At 39.2% G+C, this 20266-nt stretch overlaps 1 protein-coding gene across 15 annotated transcripts in view; it reads left to right on the top strand.

Moving 5' to 3' along the window:
- The window catches only part of FOCAD (focadhesin), a 371528-nt gene that overhangs the window by 306183 nt on the left and 45079 nt on the right, over positions 1–20266 (top strand). For all 15 annotated transcript variants that reach the window (XR_011995526.1, XR_011995525.1, XR_011995524.1 and 12 more), the window contains 7 exons: positions 5604–5751; positions 7631–7750; positions 9198–9320; positions 9791–9868; positions 10518–10589; positions 12097–12199; positions 14081–14161. Coding sequence is in view for 10 of the 15 variants with exons in the window: in XM_072728177.1 (XP_072584278.1) it covers positions 5604–5751; positions 7631–7750; positions 9198–9320; positions 9791–9868; positions 10518–10589; positions 12097–12199; positions 14081–14161 (725 nt within the window). In the remaining 5 variants the exon portion in view is untranslated. The remainder of the gene's footprint in view (positions 1–5603; positions 5752–7630; positions 7751–9197; positions 9321–9790; positions 9869–10517; positions 10590–12096; positions 12200–14080; positions 14162–20266) is intronic.

Genomic DNA, 20266 nt, shown 5'->3' with positions numbered 1-20266 from the left:
AAATGTCAACAAATTGTAAGCCCTAACCTCCAATTTATTAATTTGTTTACTTTTTGCTGTTATAGGTACTGCTCAGATGTGACTGTTTACATTTGTGGTCTTTAGAAATTTAGGATCTAAAGTTACATTCATGTCATCTAGCCTATTAAGTTCAGACAGGCAAGTAACTGCATATCTCAGATATTTCGTTATGAGTAGATAAAGTCAAATCTTCACATAGTAGGTAGTAGTTATAGGATCTTCTTTCAGATGCAGGCTAAGATTAGATAAGAATCATTGACATCCACCCTGTTTATCATGAAACACTCTAGAGATGAAATGAGATGTTTTAAGAGTGTGGTTTTGAATATGGGAAAAGAGTTCAATGGCATGATTGAAGTCTCTTGAATGTAGAAAATGATTAATGGAAAGGATAGGGTCATTTAGCTCTTATTGGGTCTGATGAGTTAATATTTTAGAACCCAATTCATGTGTTGGTGGTGTTGCCTTTTACAGCCAAGGAGTAAGATAAATTCCACACCCCCCTCACCCCGCCACCACTCCACCTTCCCCCAAAGGTATTCATAGAGCTATAGCTCAGGGTCTTATAAAGCTGGGAACAAATTTGTGAATTAATTTACTACAGGCTTTCAGCCAGTTGGAACAATCAGGAGTGACTTTCATGTATTATCTCCATTAGCCTGCAGAAAGTTTGTTTGAATGAAGGCGAACCATAGAGATAACTGAATTGTCCACAGTGTGCGTACTTATGCATATAAAAACCTCATATGTCTAAGGATATTTAACTTTACAGTTAACTTCTTATGTCAGTAAGATTCATGTTTCTTCATTATTCTGTCTTGATTCTTATCTCCCTGAGGATCAGCTGTATCTGGGAGAGGACAGGGTGTGCCTAGATCGGGACTAATCCTGCAGAATTAAGTAGATGAGGGTCATCAGAAATTTCCTGTCCATTTACTAAAGTCTCGCTGGTCTCTCGGAGCTCAGTGAAAAGCCCAGATCCTTTAAGAAATTCTCCGTCTTTTCCAAACTCCTGTATTTCTACAGTTAATGAAGTTTAGTATTTTGTCATTCCTAATGCGTTGTGGCTCTTTGTGCTTAGGTAGCTCTGTCTTTGGTTTCAGGTTCAACAACTACCAAGCAGCCGCATACTGTGCTAGGCATTTTCACATCCGTTTCTCCTGTAATTCAGCCCCAATGACAATCTAAATACTGATACTAAAACAGGAACATTCATCACTTTGGTTTACAGATTAAGAAAATTAGTCTCATGTAGGAGACTGGTTCAAGGTCGCAGAGTAAGTAGCAGCTAGGGGAGAAGCCTAGGTTGTCTGACTTCAAAGCCATTTTTCTGTCTCTTACATAGTTTGGTGTGGAGAACACATATCAGTAGAAATAAAGCAATTTGACACCTGACAATATGGTGTTTACTTTTTTTTTTTTGACAGATGAGTGTGTCTCCCTATTAAATAGAGATATACACACACAGGCATAGAGTATTCCCCTGACTAATGAGATTCAGGAGTCTAGAGCCATCCTCCCTCAAGTCAAATAGTGAAAGCATTACTAGGAGGTAGTTAATAGATCTGGAGCGTGCTACCTCAAGTGATAGAATTCACCCAGAGCAAATTCACCACGCTTCCTTGATTTAATGGACGGGTCCCTGCTGAGAAGACCTGACACCTGGGCTGGGCGATGTTTGTGGCCTTATCACTTACATTTTGCTGCCATCTAGTGGTACTTATTGTGCCATTGCGGTCCTCACGGCCGGCCTTAACTAGTCCTGCTGTCCAGCAGTGACCTAAGCGTTGGTTAATTACTATTGAGCTTTTACAAATGCGATAACATCTGTATAGCACTTTGTAAAGGGCAAAGCGCCATACAAATGTTAACTGTTATTAGAACTAATTATCAGATGGCCTCATACTTAATCTGCAGGATTGCCCACAATAAAGTAAGGAATTGAAGATTCATCTCTGGTTAATTTTAGAAAAAATGTATCATTAGATCTCATTTGATGTAGCAACACACATAGTAGAATTGCACAGCTTTTAAGTCTCAGATTTTCTTTTGCCAGTGATATTTTCATATACTTGAATGGGTAAGAGATCCAAATAAGTAAAGACATAATAGGGCATTTAATTTTAAAACTCAAATTCTCTTCTTCATTTGTTAGTATTTGCAGAGATTCATGTTACCAATTCCTAAACCTGAAATTTATACCTGATATTATAATTTATTTTTATTTCATCTGTCTGAGACACCACCATGGAACTCCTTTTTGTTTTCAGTGGAGAGAAAGATGTGAAAGCTACCTCTGCCCAAGTTATTCTTGGTTTGGAGCTGGCAAGCATATCAAAGGGGAGCTAGAATGAGGGAAATGCATAGAACTGCTGACCTAAGCACCTAAGAGAATCTTAGGCTTAGGATAAAAAATAAACCCACTAAAATATAGACAACTTGGAAATCAGAAGAAAACATCAGGAATAAAGCATTAAGATGCCCTTCTTGGAGCATGCTGAAAAAAAGAGACAGAGTAGAAGTTTAGAAAGCCAGTAGATGCATACACTTTAGCATATTTGTATTGACACACATATATATGTAGTTAGATTGTATATTCATATATGACAACAGTCATTGACTATTGTAGCAATGACTAGAATTGTTAGTGAATGGTAACCTTGCCCAAGAATAATTATGCTGTAATAATACTAAGGTACATGTGAACCAGAAACCAGGGTGTCTTTTTCTAAGCCTCTGTGCCCATATTCCTGGGGATGGTAATAGAGGAGTTTTAGTCCAGGGGATAAAAATTTTTGCATGCCTAGGATAGCCCCAAAAAGCAAGACTTGGGATACCTACTACTTACTGAGAAAGATTAACCCCGATACTTAAGTGAGCTTTGAGAAGTATCCTTTGCCCACATGAAATTTGGCACTCCTCTTTCTTAAATTAGTCTGGCAAGAAATGGAAATTGAGTTCTCTTGATTGAATCTTGGATGATATATTTGATGTATTTTAGCACTCTTCAATTTTGCCTCCAACTGACTATAAGGAATGAAGTCTTGTTTTTGTTGTTGTTTTTCTTGTAGATCTCTCCATCTAGACTCTCTTGAAACCTTGCATTGGGGCAGTTCTTCAGCATTCAATAAATATTGATTGAACTTGTCCCTGTCAAAGCAGTGTAGTACATGCCACAGTTGGTGTGGTGAGGGAAAATCAGAAAACGTACCCATCCTTGTGGAGCTTGCTGGTTAGTGAAGGACATGGGAAGAAATCAAACAGTCCTTTAAATAATCCTTATCAGAATTTATAATTAAGGGGTGCCTGGGTGGCTCAGTGGGTTAAGTGTCTGCATTCAGCTCAGGTCATGATCTCAGAGTCCTGAGATTGAGCCCTGCATGGGACTCCCTGCTCAGTGGGGAACCTGCTTCTCCCTCTTCCTCTGCTCCTCCCTACCTTGTTCATATTCTCTCTTTCAAATAAATTTTTAAAAAAATATTTAAAAAAAAAAAGAATTTAGGGATCCCTGGGTGGCTCAATGGTTTAGCACCTGCCTTCGGCCCAAGGCATGACCCTGGAGTCCCTGGATCGAGTTCCGCGTCGGGCTCCCAGCATGAAGCCTGCTTCTCCCTCTGCCTGTGTCTCTGCCTCTCTCTATCTCTCTCTTTCTCCCTCTCTCTGTGTCTAATGAATAAATAAATTTTAAAAATATTTAAAAAAAAAGAATTTATGATTAAAATTGTCTGAAATAAATTAGTGTGGGGTGTTAGGGGAAAGAGTCCTGAAGAGGTTCCCTGCTGGGCCAGGGAGGGTGTCCCTGAGGAAGTCACATTTGAAACCATAATCGAAAGTAGCAGTTAAACAGTCAAGAGGGAGCAAAGTCAAATTTTTCAAAGTATTAATTACATTTTGTCTAACTATATCTCTGGTTCTAATTTTGTCAAATTTTAATATACATGGTTTAGAAAGAGCCAAAAAAAAAAAAAAAAACCCAAAAACAAAACCCACCTTCCCTGGAGATTCTAAATGGAAACAAAGTCTTTAAATCCATACTAATGAAGAGTGCCTCTCCTCTTTGAGAAACGTGATTTGTCTCGAAAGCATGCAGTGTTCAGATGTTAGATGCTGATTTAACTGGTTGGAAATGCATTATGCTGGTTGAGCTGGTTGTTAAGTTCCTGTAACCTGTAACATCAATTCTGCCTGGCTAATGATGGATTATTATTGCAGTAGCTTCTTTACAAAGAATTTCCTAATGCCAGATAGTTATGCAACAGAATGTAGGAAAACATGCTTGAGTACGGTGCCTTCTCATAGGCATTTCATGAGGGTGTCATACGGGGCGCTGAGAGGGGCAGATGGAGCAGAAGGCCGGGAATCAGAAACCTCCGTCTTCTGGCCGGGCTCTGCTGGAAGCTCTCCTTATGACCTTGGACAAATCCTGTAGCCTCTCTATCATTTTGGATATCTCTTATCAGTTGTGAATGCTTCGTTTGCAAGAGGTATTTAAGGGAAGGAACTAACATGTTCAGGAAACAATGAACATTCTTGATGTCAACCAAGGAGATAGATACTATAGAAAAACAAAATGACATAACATACAGGCTTTGAAATATGTTATTGGAGAGCTGCCCTGGAATATCATCTTAAGCAGCAGATATCATGAGAGGCAAGTGAGACCAGAGTCAGGGATGATTTCTGAAAAATGCAGCATTTCCTCAATTCAAAACACAACAATGATGACAAAAACTTTTTTTTTTTTTTTTTAAGTAGAAAATCACCCTACAGCTGCATTAACTTATCATACTAAATAGAAGTTTTCTGGGAGAACAGTTTTTTTTTTTTTTCTTTAAATGGATATGTATTCTTTCATGAGAATCGGGGCACAAAGCCCAAGATTCCAATTGAATTGTCACATGGGGTAACTTTTGACAAGCCTGTCATTTGTCCATTTTCTCTTCTGACCCAGTGGTACTCTGAGGGATCAGAGGGGGGAAGAGGATTAATGTCATTGTGCCCAGACAAATACACAGTTTCTTTCAGAAATTCCACTTGTGGAAGTTGACTAGGAAACATGAAGCACTTAGCAGTACCTCATCATCATGCCTTACAAAGTATCCCCCCCTGTTATTAGTCAGATGTCCTCTGCTCATATTCTGAAATGTGTGGTCTTTTCTTTCATGCAATTAATCATAGGGCACTCAACCTGTGGACCTGGGGGGATGGTGCAGAGGACCGCAGAATTGCTCTAAGTGCAGAGATAGAGCTGGTTTGACTTGAGTTTTTATTCATCCTCCAACTTCACCGTAGAGTTTATGTCAAAACAATTTCATATTTTTGTTTATTCTTCCCCAGTGGGAACACAGCACTAACATGGACCATAAACACTTGCTTTGATATAAGTTTCCCATTTAGGGTGTGGGGGCAGTGGGTGTACCTGTGGTGGTTTGTGGGGCATACTTATATACCAGGCAGCAGATTGAGAATCCAGCCACCTCATCTCAGGTTGAAGAACAGTATAAACTCCCATGATAAGTGAACGTAGTGACATGGATGTCTGGTGATTTTTAACACCCCCCCCCCTTTTTTTTTCATCTAAGCACGGGCTGTATATTGGGAGTTGGACTTGTTCTGTCCCTTATGAGCCACAGCAGCCAAACGGAGTCTCGAGTTCACGTGGCCGCATCACTTCGGAAGCTCTCGACTTATCTAGATGACAGTGGGAGCCAAAGCAGAACATTTCAGGAGGTAGGAGCCGGAGGTTACAGCCTTCTTCTCTTCGTTGTCTTTTGTTGTCCTGTGGCCACTTATTTTCTACTTCTCATATTTTGGTAACCCTGAGATGAAATCTATCCTTGGTTTCATCAAGGATAAGGAGAAAAATATGAGTGGCAAACAACATGTATTAGATCATAAGGTTTTCAAATTGTGCAGCTGTTTAAGTCAACTCAGACTTAAATGTGACATACAAGATAAGAGCCTTTAGTGAATGCGAAAAGCCCAATCAGCATCGCTAGAAGGCACTACGAAAAGCCTCGTTTTCCAGGGGAAGGTTAAATGGAGATTTTTAGAATTATGCTCAAGCCAAATGTCACTTTAAAAGATGGCCAGGAATAAGCTTAAGAAACCGTGGCCTGAAAAGTCGTGTTTTTATTATTATTATTTTTTAAATGTCAGTTAGCATGAAAAATCATTGAGGAAGTTCCCTTTACCGTGCTTAATGAAAAGATTTTTGTTATGGTGCAAAAACATGCAGAATTGTAGTTCATGTAACACAGTTCTTGTGTTCAGAGTGAACGTCTGAGGTGTGTGTATCTCTGCCCAGGTGAAGATGAACTGCCTGTGTTCTCTTTGGGAGGACCCAGCGATGACCTTTTGGCCTGGCCAGATTCTCCCTCTCATTAGAGCAGATTCTATTTTCTCCAGGCCTGCCCACGAGCTATTGATGAGTACATAATGGCTGCTGTGTTTCCCTGCTCGGCTCCTCTGCTTTCAGCAATAGGACTTGTTGAATCGGTGAATTTCTCTGGGGCACAGAGGGCTGAAGTTTTGTTCTAATACGTACACCACATTTCCATTTTTAAAGCAGTGCAGAGCACAGTGTGAAAGTATGTCTTTTTTTTTTAAGCAAAGGGAGAAAATTTTGCAACCAGGGGCCAATTTGATTAATAAATGAAAGCAGGGTTTTTATAACTGATGCATTGGTCTGCCTTGATGGTTTGATTTATAAGGGCCTGGAGCAGGCCATTTGGTTTTTTCCTCCCCTCTGATGTTTTATTATCCAATTTCTACCTTAGGAACAGCTTCCTTTTTTCATGCTGTATCGACCAGGATTGGCAGTTGAACATTTTCACTTTGCCTTAACAGCATCTTTGTGAAGGAGGGTTTCATGAGGAAAATGTGAGGTAGCAGGGAGGGGATGCCTAACCAGGATTTGCAAAAATTGAGGCACAAATAGATTGACTTGCCCAAAGCTTCTTAGTCAGTGGTTAATTTGGGACATACACCTGCATGTGCCATCTCGACTCCCAGCATTCTTTTTTATTTATAATTCATTTATTTATTTCTTTATTCATTTATTTATTAAATAGCACACCAGTGCTCTGATTTAAGGAGCATTACTTCTATTTTACACAATTTATGTGACTCTCAAACCCATATGCCTAGTCTGCTATGCCCCACTCCTTCTATGAGGGAATCTTAGTGCAGCCGTGTTTCACATCTTTGAATTTCCTCTTGGGCTGGGCCTTGGATCAGAGCCCATGGCTATTAGTAGAATTCACTGGTGATCAAAATCTGCCTCTGTTGTCAATAGATCAAGTGTTCTGACAGGGGGTGGTGAAGGAACTTTATGATTTTGAGTCTAAGACCTGGGTTTGGACCTCGCCTCTGTTGCTGGTGAGCTATATGTATTGGACCTCAACATCCTGACCTGTAAAGTGGGAATTATGCCACCCATCTCGCAACATTGTTAGACATGTGAGGCAGCAAAATGGTGCCCAGCCTGTGGTAGGTGTACTTGAATCCAGTCCATCTCCTGGGGAGAAGTTTGAACATTCGTGTCAATTAAATCGTGTTCTTTTGTTGTCCCTCATGAAGAAACATTTCCTGCCGTCTCTTTTTCTAGATCCTGGCCTATACCCTCAGCTGCGTATGTACATCAGCATTCAGTGCTGGGATCATTGAGGCTGCGGAGGCTGAAGAAATTATGAACAAGCTTCGGATGTTGGTAGAAAACAATCAGCAGGTTGGACTGCAGGCCCTGAGTACTCCTCTCTTTGGGTCCCATGTCGCTGCTGAGTCCTAATCTTCACCAACTCTGAGTTAGACTAGAGTGGGGGTATTTTTTTGGGCCCAGAACTGAGGAATTTCTAATTATTCTCATTGCTACATACAGCCTGTGGTCACAGATGTGTCTTTGCAGGTACAAAATAGGTACTCTATCTGTTGTAGGTACTTCTTTTCCTTTGTCAGAGAGAGTGTGAAAGGCTTTTCTCTATCTCCATGTGTATTTATAAAAATCTTAAAATGTGTGGCTAGGGACTGTAAGGCCAGCAATAATAATTTGTAGAGATAGGGATACATAGAGAACTCTGATAAGGTCAAAGCTCAGCAAATTCAAAGCAGAGAATTTCTGCTCATGACCGAATATACCTGGGACAATTTAAATACCCATAAATTAAATTAAGTGCCCTTAAAATATCCCCTCTGACATATTATTCAGCCTTAAAGAGGAAGGAAATTGGGACTCATGGGACAACATGGATGAATCTTGAGGACACTATGACACAGGCCAATCACAGAAAGACAAATACTGTATGATTCTACTTAGATGAGATACAGAGTAGTCCAGAGCTTCAAGACAGAAATCAAAAGCATAGAGAGACAGAAAGTAGAAAGGCTGTCACCAGGGACTTGGGGAATGGGAATAGGGAATTATTGTTTAAGGAGTAGAAGGTTTGAGTTTGCAAGAAGAAAGAGTTCTGGAGATGGATGGTGGTGATGGTTGCACAGTAGTGTGAATGTACTTAATGCCACTGAGCTGTACACTGGAAGGTGATTAAGAGGGTAAGGTTTATGTTTTGTATATTTTATGACAATTAAACTGAAAAACCTGTTCCTTCAGATTACACATGTTATAAAATTGCCCTGTTTGGATTTTTTTAGATTTCTCCAATGTCTCAATATTGGCCATGGTGGATTATTGCAGGATTCATTGGTTATTAGCTAGTATTGTATTGTTACTATTTTATGGATCTATGACCACTCACTTAAATTTGAAATAGGTTTTACAACCCCAAAATGTGGAAGTTTGCATATGTTCTGCTCATCATGGGACTTTTTCACCTCTTGTTTCAGAGTTGACTGGGCTTGAAATGCCTTGGCATTTTCACCCTAATTCCTTCTGAAAATGTGGGTCATTTGAATCAAGTCTCATAACAGTCCAGTATTATTTTCCTAAAATAAATTTGTTCACTGCAGCTAAATTCCTTATAATTAGACTGCAGTTTCTGTTGCAAACCAAAGTCTTGATTTAAAAAAATCTGCACATCTCCAATTTTCAGATGGCAAAAGAATCTGTCAGTAGGACAGCAAGCCCCTAGAAGTGGTTGGTTGCTGTGTATAAAATTCTGTGCCATCTATGCTATTCTTCTTCTTTTTCCTTACCCTTTGTTTTTATTTGTTTATAACAGACTTCTGGTTTTGCCCTGGCGTTGGGAAACCTAGTTCATGGCTTGTCTGTGTGTGGACATGGGAAGGCTGAGGACTTGGGCCACAGACTGCTCCCCTCCTGGATAAGAATTGTTCTAGCACAGGTAGGAGGTCACATTCTAGCATGTTATTTTATATTTTTATAAAGGAAAAAAGAGCTACTTTATTGGACCATTTATAGATGCTGCTAAAACATACAGCCTAACAATAAAAGAATAGGCAATTTCAAGCAAAAGAGACCCAGGAACTTTTAATCCCTTATAAATGATACATCCTGTCAACCATTATAACTCTTTAAAAAAAAAAAAACAGGCTACTTCTTCAGTGTTTTCATTTTAAAACAGCATTGTGGTTTTGAAAAATGAGAAACAACAAGAAACTACCTATTATCTAATAATTTGAACCCATTACTGTATTCGACTCTGCTGCCATTTGTGGCTCAGTGATGCAGGTTATGTTGGCCCTACAAATTTAGTACCATTTTGACCAGTGTTTCTCTATGATATGAAAAGCTTTATAGAATTCAAACCCAAGGATTGTCTGCCTCTTGACATATCTGATGCTTTGTTTTCAGGGCACTCCTACAATGCTTTGTTTGGCAGCGCTTCATGGCATGGTGGCCTTGGTAGGCTCTGAAGGGGATGTAATCCAGGTAAAAAAATAAAACAAACAGACAGAAGATGAAGGGAAGAAATCTAAATGTGTACATAGCCACAGCAAGAGAATACTTAGTATCTCAGTACCCTAAGGATAGAACACATGCTCATAGTAATGGTTACACTGGGCTTTTCCATGCCTCAGTATATAGAAAGTTGCTTTTGGTACAGAATTCATTTTTAGAGATTTGTTCCTTCTTTTATTTGGTTTGGAAGAATTAAACTTAGTCAGCTTATGTACTTTCCACAATGTTCCCTGCCTTAGGAAAGGTGCTGAATCATAAGAAATTTCAAAAGTTCTCCTTAAGAAACTCTGTTTTGTATCTGTCACGTTTACATCTCTATCTAAATATTCTTTCACTTTTAAAAGTCGTATGTGTGTTTCAATTTACAAGTAATTCTAAGGAGTGCCTGGATCATAGGTCTATTAAGTGAGTGCTATTTGCTCCACTGAACGCCCTAGGAAATCAGTGATAAATAGGGCATGGGCCCTGCCCTCAAGGAGCCCACAGCTTTTGTTTCTGAAATGTAAGGATGTAATGGTAAATTATACTGTAGTGTAGAAGATGATAGTTCATACAGTGGGAATATCATTTTTTACTTTCTGGGGGATGTTGGGGTGGATATTTCTTCTTTTTCTTTCAGCTGAAGTCAGAAGCCATCCAATCCTCTCAGTTTCAAGCCAGACTTAATGAAGTCATTAAAACTGTAACTCAGGTAAGAAGAGGAATTTAAAATCTTTGGATGGGAAAACAGATTTATTTTCTTTCTTTCTTTCTTTCTTTCTTTCTTTCTTTCTTTCTTTCTTTCGAGAGAGAGAGAACACTTGTGTGTGCAAGTAGAAAGAGGGATAGAGGGAGAGAATCTCAAGCAGGCTCTATGCCCAGTGTGGAGCCTGATGCAGGGCTCGATCTTGTGACCCTGGGATCATGATCAGAGCCAAAATAAAGAGTTGGACACTCAACTGTCTGAGCCACGCAGGTGCACCTTAGATACTTCCTTTTATTCACTTTCTCTTTCATCATACAAATTGCTGTACTTGAAAAATGGGGATCTCTGGTTATTCATGTTGGATCCAAGCAGCACTTAGTGGCTTATTCCCCAGCATTTGCTAACAAACATGCACTGCCCCTGGATAAAACAGCTGACATTTTTGAGCTAACTTAAGTTGGCATTGACTTCCTTTAAAAATGAAAATCTGACCCTTCAAGGAATGTTAGACTCTCAGGAAAAAGTAAAATGGAAGGTCATCAAAGGGCAGGACAGATCAGTTGAGAGGTGCTAGTTCAGATCTCACTGATAAAAGTATTTGGGCAAATCATTGTTAGCATTCTGAGCTAAAGAGTGAGTATGTTCATGTGCTGAGAAATGATTTTGTATTTTAAGGTTTTTATTTTTAAAAATTTATTAGTTTCATTGCATCAAATGTGAAAGTACAGAATGAAAGAGTTTCAAAAATGTCACTGATGGTCATCACAACTTGAAGCAAGTGTTAGTAATAATAATCGGTCACTCTTTTCAAGCATTCTTATTTTCCTTGTATAATTGATGTTCTTACTATATATAGAATTTTGTCAATAGTCTTTTCATTTAGCGTATTTTTTTCCTGTAAAATACAGCTTATTATTACACCTACCCCATAAACAAGTTTTAGTAATTCACGCTCTTAAAGGCAAACATAAATCTCTGAACAGAAGAAACCCTCTTTTGCATGTATGAATATGATTCTCAAAAAAAGAATTCTACCAAAACTTAAGTTGCTATAACTTGGAATAAAAATCTATAAAGGAAAACTCATTTAAGAAAATCCTTATTATGAGTGATAAAGCAGTAATAGAACATTACTTACAGAAGAGAACAAAATAATACCTCCTTCCATTTTTAGAGATATTTTATTCTTAAATAACTAATACTTTTTTTGCTTTTTGGATTTTCCCCCCTTTTTAAAAACAATTCATTTGAGACCAGTCAGACTCCGTGCAACCTGAGACAACCAGTACTACCTTCTGTCATGATTGATTGATTGATTGATTGATTCCACAACAGTTGTTGATCACCTGTGTGTCTCGGTACACCAGACATGTGGTATCACGTCTTGTCCTAGAACGTCATTACCAGACAAGCCACCACCTCATAAAAGATAAATTACTTTCTATGAGTGACCTTTTATTCAATGGAGTTTGGATCTTACTCGATCATTGAACTGTTATGTTTTCATCTATAGGTCATCAGTGTGTCTGGAGTGATTGGTCTCCAATCAAACGCTATCTGGCTTCTAGGACATCTTCATCTATCCACTCTGTCCTCAAGTCAGAGTAGAACCTCTGGTAAGATTAGAGTCTTAGAATACTGGAACTAGAAGGAGGGATTGCTGACAGGGGGCCATGTACTTTGGTGAAAGCATTAATCTTTGCCACCACCTTAAGTGGTGGGTATTATCATTCCCTCTTTCATGTCAGAAGAAAAGGGGCTGTAGAGAGCCTTCTTGATTTGCCCAGGGTCATGTGGCAGCAGTTGGTGGGCATGAAGTTGAACTCACCTCTGCCAGCCTCCAAAGCCCATGCTCTTTTCATTCTTCCTCCCTGCCTCCCTTAAAGAACAGATTAGACAACCTAACCCCATATTTCATAAATGAAGAAATTGAGGCTTAGAGAGATTAGATGGCTTACATGTAGAGTTTGTTTAGTGACAAATCCAGAAAGAACAGATCCTTGAAGCCCAGAAGAGAGTTCTTTTTATCTTCTTAGATCTAATTATAGTTTGTAGAATACCCATATTTCATTGAAAGTCTCTTCACACATAAGTGGATTTCTTCTGGCCCCTGCTTTTAAGAAAATAATGGGGTAAGTACATTTAAAGATATGCACATCCTTGGCATTGAAATTAAAATCCTAGGTCTTGACATAACAAGGCCTTTTCTATTTCCTCATTTTTGATAAAGGCAATAAAAAATATTTGCAATTCCCACATGCTTAATTTAAGTTCATACTTGGAGATTTTCTGTAAAAGGCATTACTGTCATACACTGGGACCTGAATCTGTTCCTTGCTCTTTATAGAATTTTGACCCACTGGCTCCCTTGGACCTGGGCCAGAGAGTTTAGGTACCAAAGACTTCTCATTAAAACCTAGTTTCACATATCCCCTGACAGGTAGTCTACGGACAGCATCACCATGAACATGTAGCTCTGTAATTACTGTTCCCCTCACTTTCAATCACTCCCCAGCTATAGAAATAGGACATGGTTCTACAGCATTCCCAACATAATGAACTTGAGACAGCTGGAAGCTGTCATATTAAAATGGGAGAAAGGGGGGAAAAACCCAAACCAAACTTAGTCATAGTGGAAACCTTAAGTAATACTAGTTTTGAAGGGCATTATACTCATAAATGTCCTGGTAAAATAGCAAGCGGATGTCAGGCTTTTCCTTTTTCACATAGACTTTTAATTGTTATGTTATGGGTTACGTGGTCTGGCCCACATACACTCAAGTCAGGTGGTAGCTAACCATCTCACACCCAGGTTTGTTGGAACAAAATGATAGTGTGTCTGGAAAAGTACAGCTACTTGTTTCTGTTGAAATTTTCCAGTTGAGGCATTTTGTTGCAGTAAAAACCATCTCATGAAGCAGTTCTGGGGGACTGGGAGGAAAAGAATGTAGGAAACTCCCCAGACTCAACTCTCCTAAATGTCACTGCCTCAGTGTTCCAGGTCAGCAGCCACATCTGGTTATGTGTACGTGCTGGTCACTTAGAGGTCCCTGCCTTATGAAGCAACAGACCGGCTGCTCTTATTATTGATTGATGCATTTCCATGGTTCATCTATCTGACTCAGGATGTCCTGAAGTAACCCCTAGAATGGTGATCTCCTTGCAGACACCGAGAGTCACTAGACTGGGGCTCATTGATGTTATAGCATGGAAAGGATTTTTTTTAGCCACTTCAGTAGCATTTCCATCCCCTGTGATTTTTCAGTCTCTGCTAGGTTTACCTCCATTTTAGCTTTGCTTGCATAGCCTAAGTGATTACTTCAAGGGCAGTCACTTAATCTAATAGAATTAGTTGCAACCACAGTATTGTGCTGAGATTAATGGTGTAAACATCTCCGCTTTGTCTCTAGGTTGATACGGCAGCATGAGATCATTATCTTTCCTTCATTAGTCCCGCCAAGTTCACTGGTTAATTTGATCATTTTCTGTCTCCACAGTTCCTACTGACTATAGCTATTTGCCTGAGAGCAGTTTTATTAGAGCGGCCATTGGCTTCTTCGTTACAGGAGGAAAAAAAGGCAAGTGAGCACATTTCTTGAATTGTATTATTCACTTCCTATGCATTAAGTTTCTGTGCCCTATGTTTGAAGGAGTGAATATTTTCTTCTGCTACCCCATCTTTTTTTTTTTTTAATATAGCTTTTATTTATTTATTTGAGAAAGAGAGAGAGAATGAGCAGTGGGAAGGGGAGACGGAAACCGAGAGAGAAGCAGGCTGAGCAGGGAGCTCTACCATGGGCTCGATCCCAGGACCTGGAGATCATGACCTGAACCGAAGGCAGATGCTTTACCGACTGAGCTTCCCAGGTGCCCCGTCTGCTAGACCATCTTTGCAATAAGAATGATGAGAAGGCCAAATACCATGAGTGGTACATAAACATACACACTGTGTAGTCTTTTGAATCATTGTAACTGACCTTGGGGGTTGCAGGGGTGGGGGTGGGGCTGGAGGGGGTTGGGGGGCTTGCAGGAGATCTGTGAAGACCTTAATCTTTCATTGGCTTTTTCAAAAAGTATGAGTGCACATTTCTTGTCAATTTTGAACGGGTGTGATCATAAAAGAGAAAATGCAGCTGGGACCTGACTTGGAAGTAGGACTTCTCCCTGAACCTTGAATGATCTGTCTGTGTAGTTGAAATCACTGGCTCTAGTTCTTAATTTTAGCTTGTGTTCTTTTTCTCTGCAAAAAGAACACAAGTGTGTGTCCCTTTGGGATTCTGTTGCTGCCACCCACAGTAGAGCACAAGCAACCTGAAGACCGAGATTGAATGCCTTTTGTTTTTAACTGGGGTCAGAATAATGCCATATAAGTCTTTAAATAAATGCTCCGTACTGGTACACATCTACTTTTCAGCACCGTGAGGGAAAACTGTATCCTACTTGAGAATTTTGTAGCTTAGGAAATAGTTTCATTCATATAATATTCTTTCATTGACATTTGCTAGTTTCTCTCTTGCCTGGGCTGGTTAGGTCAATCTGGGCAAAGCCTGTATTATGATAAGATCATCCCAGTTGTAGGTATGGGGAAAGTTTTTAAATAAATTAAAGTGAAGAAATCTGGAGGAAGCATGTTTGATTAATGAAGGTTATAGAAGAGTAAAATCTTACTCTTGGAAGGGATGCTAAAGGTCATGTCCTCTGATTTCCGACTGGATACAGTAATCCCTGCAGCTTCTAGATTATAAACTAGTTTCAGAGTTTGGAGATGAATTCTTTTTAGTTTCTAGAATTCCGGAAATCATAGTTATTATTTTAGGGTCATGAGCTAGTGTGACTGTTTTTATATACTCTCAGTAAAATTTGATATATAGTTATATCACTGTTGTACATAATATATTTATACACACACATGCATAAGATATGTAACAGAGTTGCTTATATTGTCATAAATTAAGTCTATTTATAATAGTATCATTATAGAGATGGCTTCATTAGTAGGAAATGGAATTCTTACTAAAGGAGCAACTAAAATTTCCATAGCCAGGAAAAATGTAGGATTTTTTTGCTCATTTTTTTTGCTTTTAGTTTGTTCACTGATATCTTACAAAAGTTTAAAATGATGATAATGTGAGCTATTTCTATGAGAAATAAAATAAAAATTCTTCAGATAAAATGAAAGATATTCTTTTTCTCTTCTAGTGAATAAAATGTAATGTTGACTCCCCAGATCCATATTTCTTGGCAGGCATGAATTTTCTCTGAATCCTGTGGGAAATTCCTGGTTAGACATAACATTTTTATGATTACACAGTCATGGCACAACAGGAAATGTTCTGCTCTAAAATTGAAAAATCAGGTGGAACTGGCATCAGTGACGTTATTTGCAGTCTTATTGAAAGCTGTTTTAAGACAGATAAATGAAGTATTACAAATGCCATATTACCAATCAGATTTTTGGCATTTTCAGGTTGTGGGAGAGGGCTTCCTTCTTGTCAGGTTTGCTGACTAGATTCAGAGTAAAATCTATTCAGCCTTACACATTACTAATGATGACCCCAGAGGAGTGGGGGCCGTGGGAGGCTGACCTCCGCCTCCCAAGCCCATTTACAAAAACAAAACCAGACCCTGCTCTATGGGTCTAAATGGGATGGCCAAATGCGGAGGTGTGCATGCAAACGAGTGTTTTCTTCTTCAATATGCCCAGCTCATTTGAATTTTAATAACTCCCTTCTGAAGCAGCTTTTGAGTTTAAATGTCTGGATGTCACTCATGAGAGCCCAGTGGGGCTGCTGATACGAAGGATGACGACTTTAGTGAGCTCTTTTGAGGAAGAAATGGCTTTAGAGAATAAAAATCATCCATGGCATAGGCAGGAGAGAGGAGACTCTTAGGGATGGCGTGGCTTCGTTGCCCCTGTGTGCTATTTTATAACTCATGAGAGGAAGAAAACTGTGATGAGTTATCCCAGATCAACACTTATGCCAGGACGAGATTGTGCATCATCAATTTTAGCCAATCAGATTTGAGATAGCAAATATATGCATCTAGTTTCTAATGCTTAGGGCTTTTCTCCCCTTGAATCCTCATTTTAATATTCTAATGATAGAACATACAAGATGTTCATAACATCCATTCCTGCATACAGGCTTCCATTTGGAAACCAAATGGATGAAATTACTTCTAGTTTTTAAAGACTTCTGTTAATAGTTTTCAGTAGAACTGGGTTCTTTTGCTCTGCCCTGTAACATTCTCCTTTCTTCCCTGGTAACTTTGGCCTCTTCTGGCAAATGATCATCATCATTATTATTTATTCCTGTGGACATTTCTTCACAATCCTAGGTTTAAAATGTGCTCATATTCTATTTCCTCCTATCATGGATTTTTTTTTTCCCCTTAAGGGACTCTCAATTTTTTTTTTTTTTTTAAGATTTTGTTTATTTATTCACGAGAGACACAGAGAGAGGCAGGGACACAGGCAGAGGGAGAAGCAGGTTCCGTGCAGGGAGCCTGACATGGGACTCAATCTCAGGTCTCCAAGACCATGCCCTGGGCTAAAGGCAGCACAAACCACTGGGCCACTGGGGCTGCCTGGGACTCTCAATTTTTACTCTTATTTTTGCTTCTTTTCTATTCATTTATTCTTTTTTCTGATTTCTGATCTTTGTTTCTTCTCAGCCTCATAGCCATATTTAAATTTCATCAAGATCATATCTATTTCTTTTATAAAACATTTAAAGTATATTAAAAGTACTTCAGAAAAATAATGGTTCATTTTTGGTGCTAGCATCAGGTACTTCTACTTAATAATTTAGGATTATTTTTCTTATTGTTTTGTTGCTGGGGAATGTAAGTAGCTTTCTAAGCTTGTGTTTTCTATTAAGCTTTAAAGTTCAGTAAGAAGTATTATTTGAGGAAAGTATATTTAAATCCTTCTAATAAAATCTTTATGAATAGCATTTCCTTCTTGATAAGAATTCATTGGTCAGTGATCTATCCGCACAAGTGCTGGATTTGTGCATAAACTGTAGGTAGGTATATTCTCAGTTGGTCATTTTGGACTGTTAGGATACGATATAATTATTGATGAGTCTAGTCAAAGGAGCAGAATAAGTGAACTCTGAGTGTAGAATAAATGATATGAGAAAGCTATCCTATTTTTCTGATGAAATTATGGAATCAGTTGCCAAGACTGTGTTAAAGTATTTTAATTTAGTAATAGTTTACCCGTACAAAGCTTCTAACAGTTATTATTAGAAATGAATACTTGTATATAACATGAAGTTCAGAAATGGAATAAAGAAGAAGAAAAGAATCTATCCTATAATTTCACCACCTAGAGATAGCCACAATAGGTATTCCAGCATAGGTCCTTCTAAATGTGTGTGTTATATGATATTGAATCATAAAATTTATTTTATTGCCTGATTTTTAAAAATTTAACTTTCATGTAAGTGGACATAATCACCACCCGTCCCTCCAAAAGGAGGCTTGGAGGAAAGTACGAAAAGAATTCTTATGTCACTGGGGTACCTGAGTGGCTCAGTCAGTTAAGCGTGGACTCTTGGTATTGGCTCAGGTCATGGGCTCAAGTCATGATCTTGGTATTCTGGGATCGAGCCAATGTCAGGCTCTGTGCTCAGGGGAGTATCTGCTTCTCCTCTGCCCCATCCCCACCCTGCTAACTCTCTCACTAAAAATAAATAATAGAGGCTCCTGGGAGGCTGATTAAGTGTCTGCCTCTGGTTCAGTTCATGATTCCAGGGTCCTGGGATCAAGCCCCATAGTGGGCTCTCTGCTCAGTGGGGAGCCTGCTTCTCCCTCTCCCTCTGCCTGCCCCTCCCCCTGCTTGTGTTCACTTTCTTTCTCTCTGTCAAATACATAAATAAAATCTTTAAAAATAAATAAATAAATTTTAAAAAAGAATCCTTGTGTCAGTTTCTAGATATGTTAATGGGATATGTTTTGGGACTTGCCAGTGGCCCAAGAAGACGTTCTAGACTCATCTCGTATTATCCTCAGTTCTGTAACAGCCAGGTAGCTCAGGTTCCTTTTAGTGGGGAATTATATTTAGAATGAAAGATCTGGGTACAAATTCTCCTTGCTCCTCAAGTGATCACTGTTCCCAGGCTTTTTTAGTGAACAGTTGTTAGGAAATTCTTGTGTCTATCATTTCTATATCTAGCTGTATATATTGAAAGCCATAAGTTCATACCAGTATTTCCGGTATTGAAAGCCATTCCAGTTCAACAACATGGGGTTCATTCTACTTTTCCCCCTTTTCATATTTGTAACTTTCTTCTCTGACGGTAGATAGAAACCTGGCTCTATTTTTCTTCCTTTGTCTGCTCATTTGCAGAGTACCCCAGGATGAAAACAGTCTGCTGTCCCCACTAGGCCATGGCCCTGCAGAAGCCACTGTCCTCTAGATCCCGATCTCCAATGGGCAGCCACCCTGCCTGGCAGCCTTCCTGGTGCTAAGGGGCCTAGAGATGTTTTTTTGTTCCTGATAATTCTGAATGTTATTGAAGTACTTCTACAGCACATCCGACCAAGTCTTAGTATCTGACTGGCTTATCAGAATTATCAACTATTTCCAACTACTGTCTTGATTTTAGAGTAGTTTCTGGCAGGGGGCTAAGCATCTCCTAGTCTCCACAAATAAGGCATGCTGTAATTACCTGTGTTTTCTAAGGACTTTCTAGAAAAATCCTAGTGATCCTTTCCATCTTGTTTTATTTATTTATTTTTAAAGATTTTATTTATTTATTCATGAGAGACAGAGAGAGAGAGGCAGAGACACAGGCAGAGGGAGAAGCAGGCTCCATGCAAAGAGCCTAATGTGGGACTGGATCCTGGGACTCCAGGATCACGCCCTGGGCCAAAGGTGGGTGCCAAACTGCTGAGCCACCCCACCCAGGGATCCCCTCTATCTTGGTTTAAACATCTTGGGGGAAACATCAGTGGGGGAAGAAGGATGATTCTCTAATGTTTCCAGACCCGTTCAGATTTCTTATGTTGTATTTTCTGCTATGTTTTTCATAGTACTTTACATGGGAGTAGTTATTTTAATTATTTATGGCCCTTTGTTGAAAGTCTTTCTTTCCCATTGGACTGTAATTTCCTCCAGGGCAGGAAGAACCTATGTTTTATCCTAAGTGCATAGAACAGAGTACTTGGCATTTAATAGTTTTCAAATACTTGTTGATCTGTAGCTCTGTGTGTGTGTGTGTGTGTGTGTGTGTTTAGATAACTCTAAGCTTGTTACTTCTAAACAATACTGAAGATGGAGAATGTAAAGATATGTCCACGCTACGCAAGCAACATGCTGTGATGGGGGAGAGACATACCACCCACTGTCAGCCTATTAGTTGTTACCAGATTTTTACCATAGGGGTTACACATGTGCGTTGTGGCATTGAGATGTGATCCTCTGTGTAGCTAAAGCATGTGTGATAATTAGCCCTGTTGTAATGCATTATGTTCGGATATGCCATTTATATCAAGGTTCTTTGAGGCTGTCAACTGGATGAGAGATTTAAAACAACTTTGTATCTGGATTTTAAAACATCTGGATCCTGTTAACAAGCACTGTTAGGCCTTCTCAGTTCCAAAGGCATTGTCTATAAAGCATTCCAGTATTTCTTTTTCTCTAAGGTACTTGCTTGAAAAACAAAGCACTGCAA

This window comes from Vulpes vulpes, chromosome 12 (genome assembly GCF_048418805.1).
Source record: "Vulpes vulpes isolate BD-2025 chromosome 12, VulVul3, whole genome shotgun sequence".
NCBI classification, from domain to species: Eukaryota; Metazoa; Chordata; class Mammalia; order Carnivora; family Canidae; genus Vulpes; species Vulpes vulpes.
This window is presented reverse-complemented; position numbering and strand designations above follow the sequence as displayed.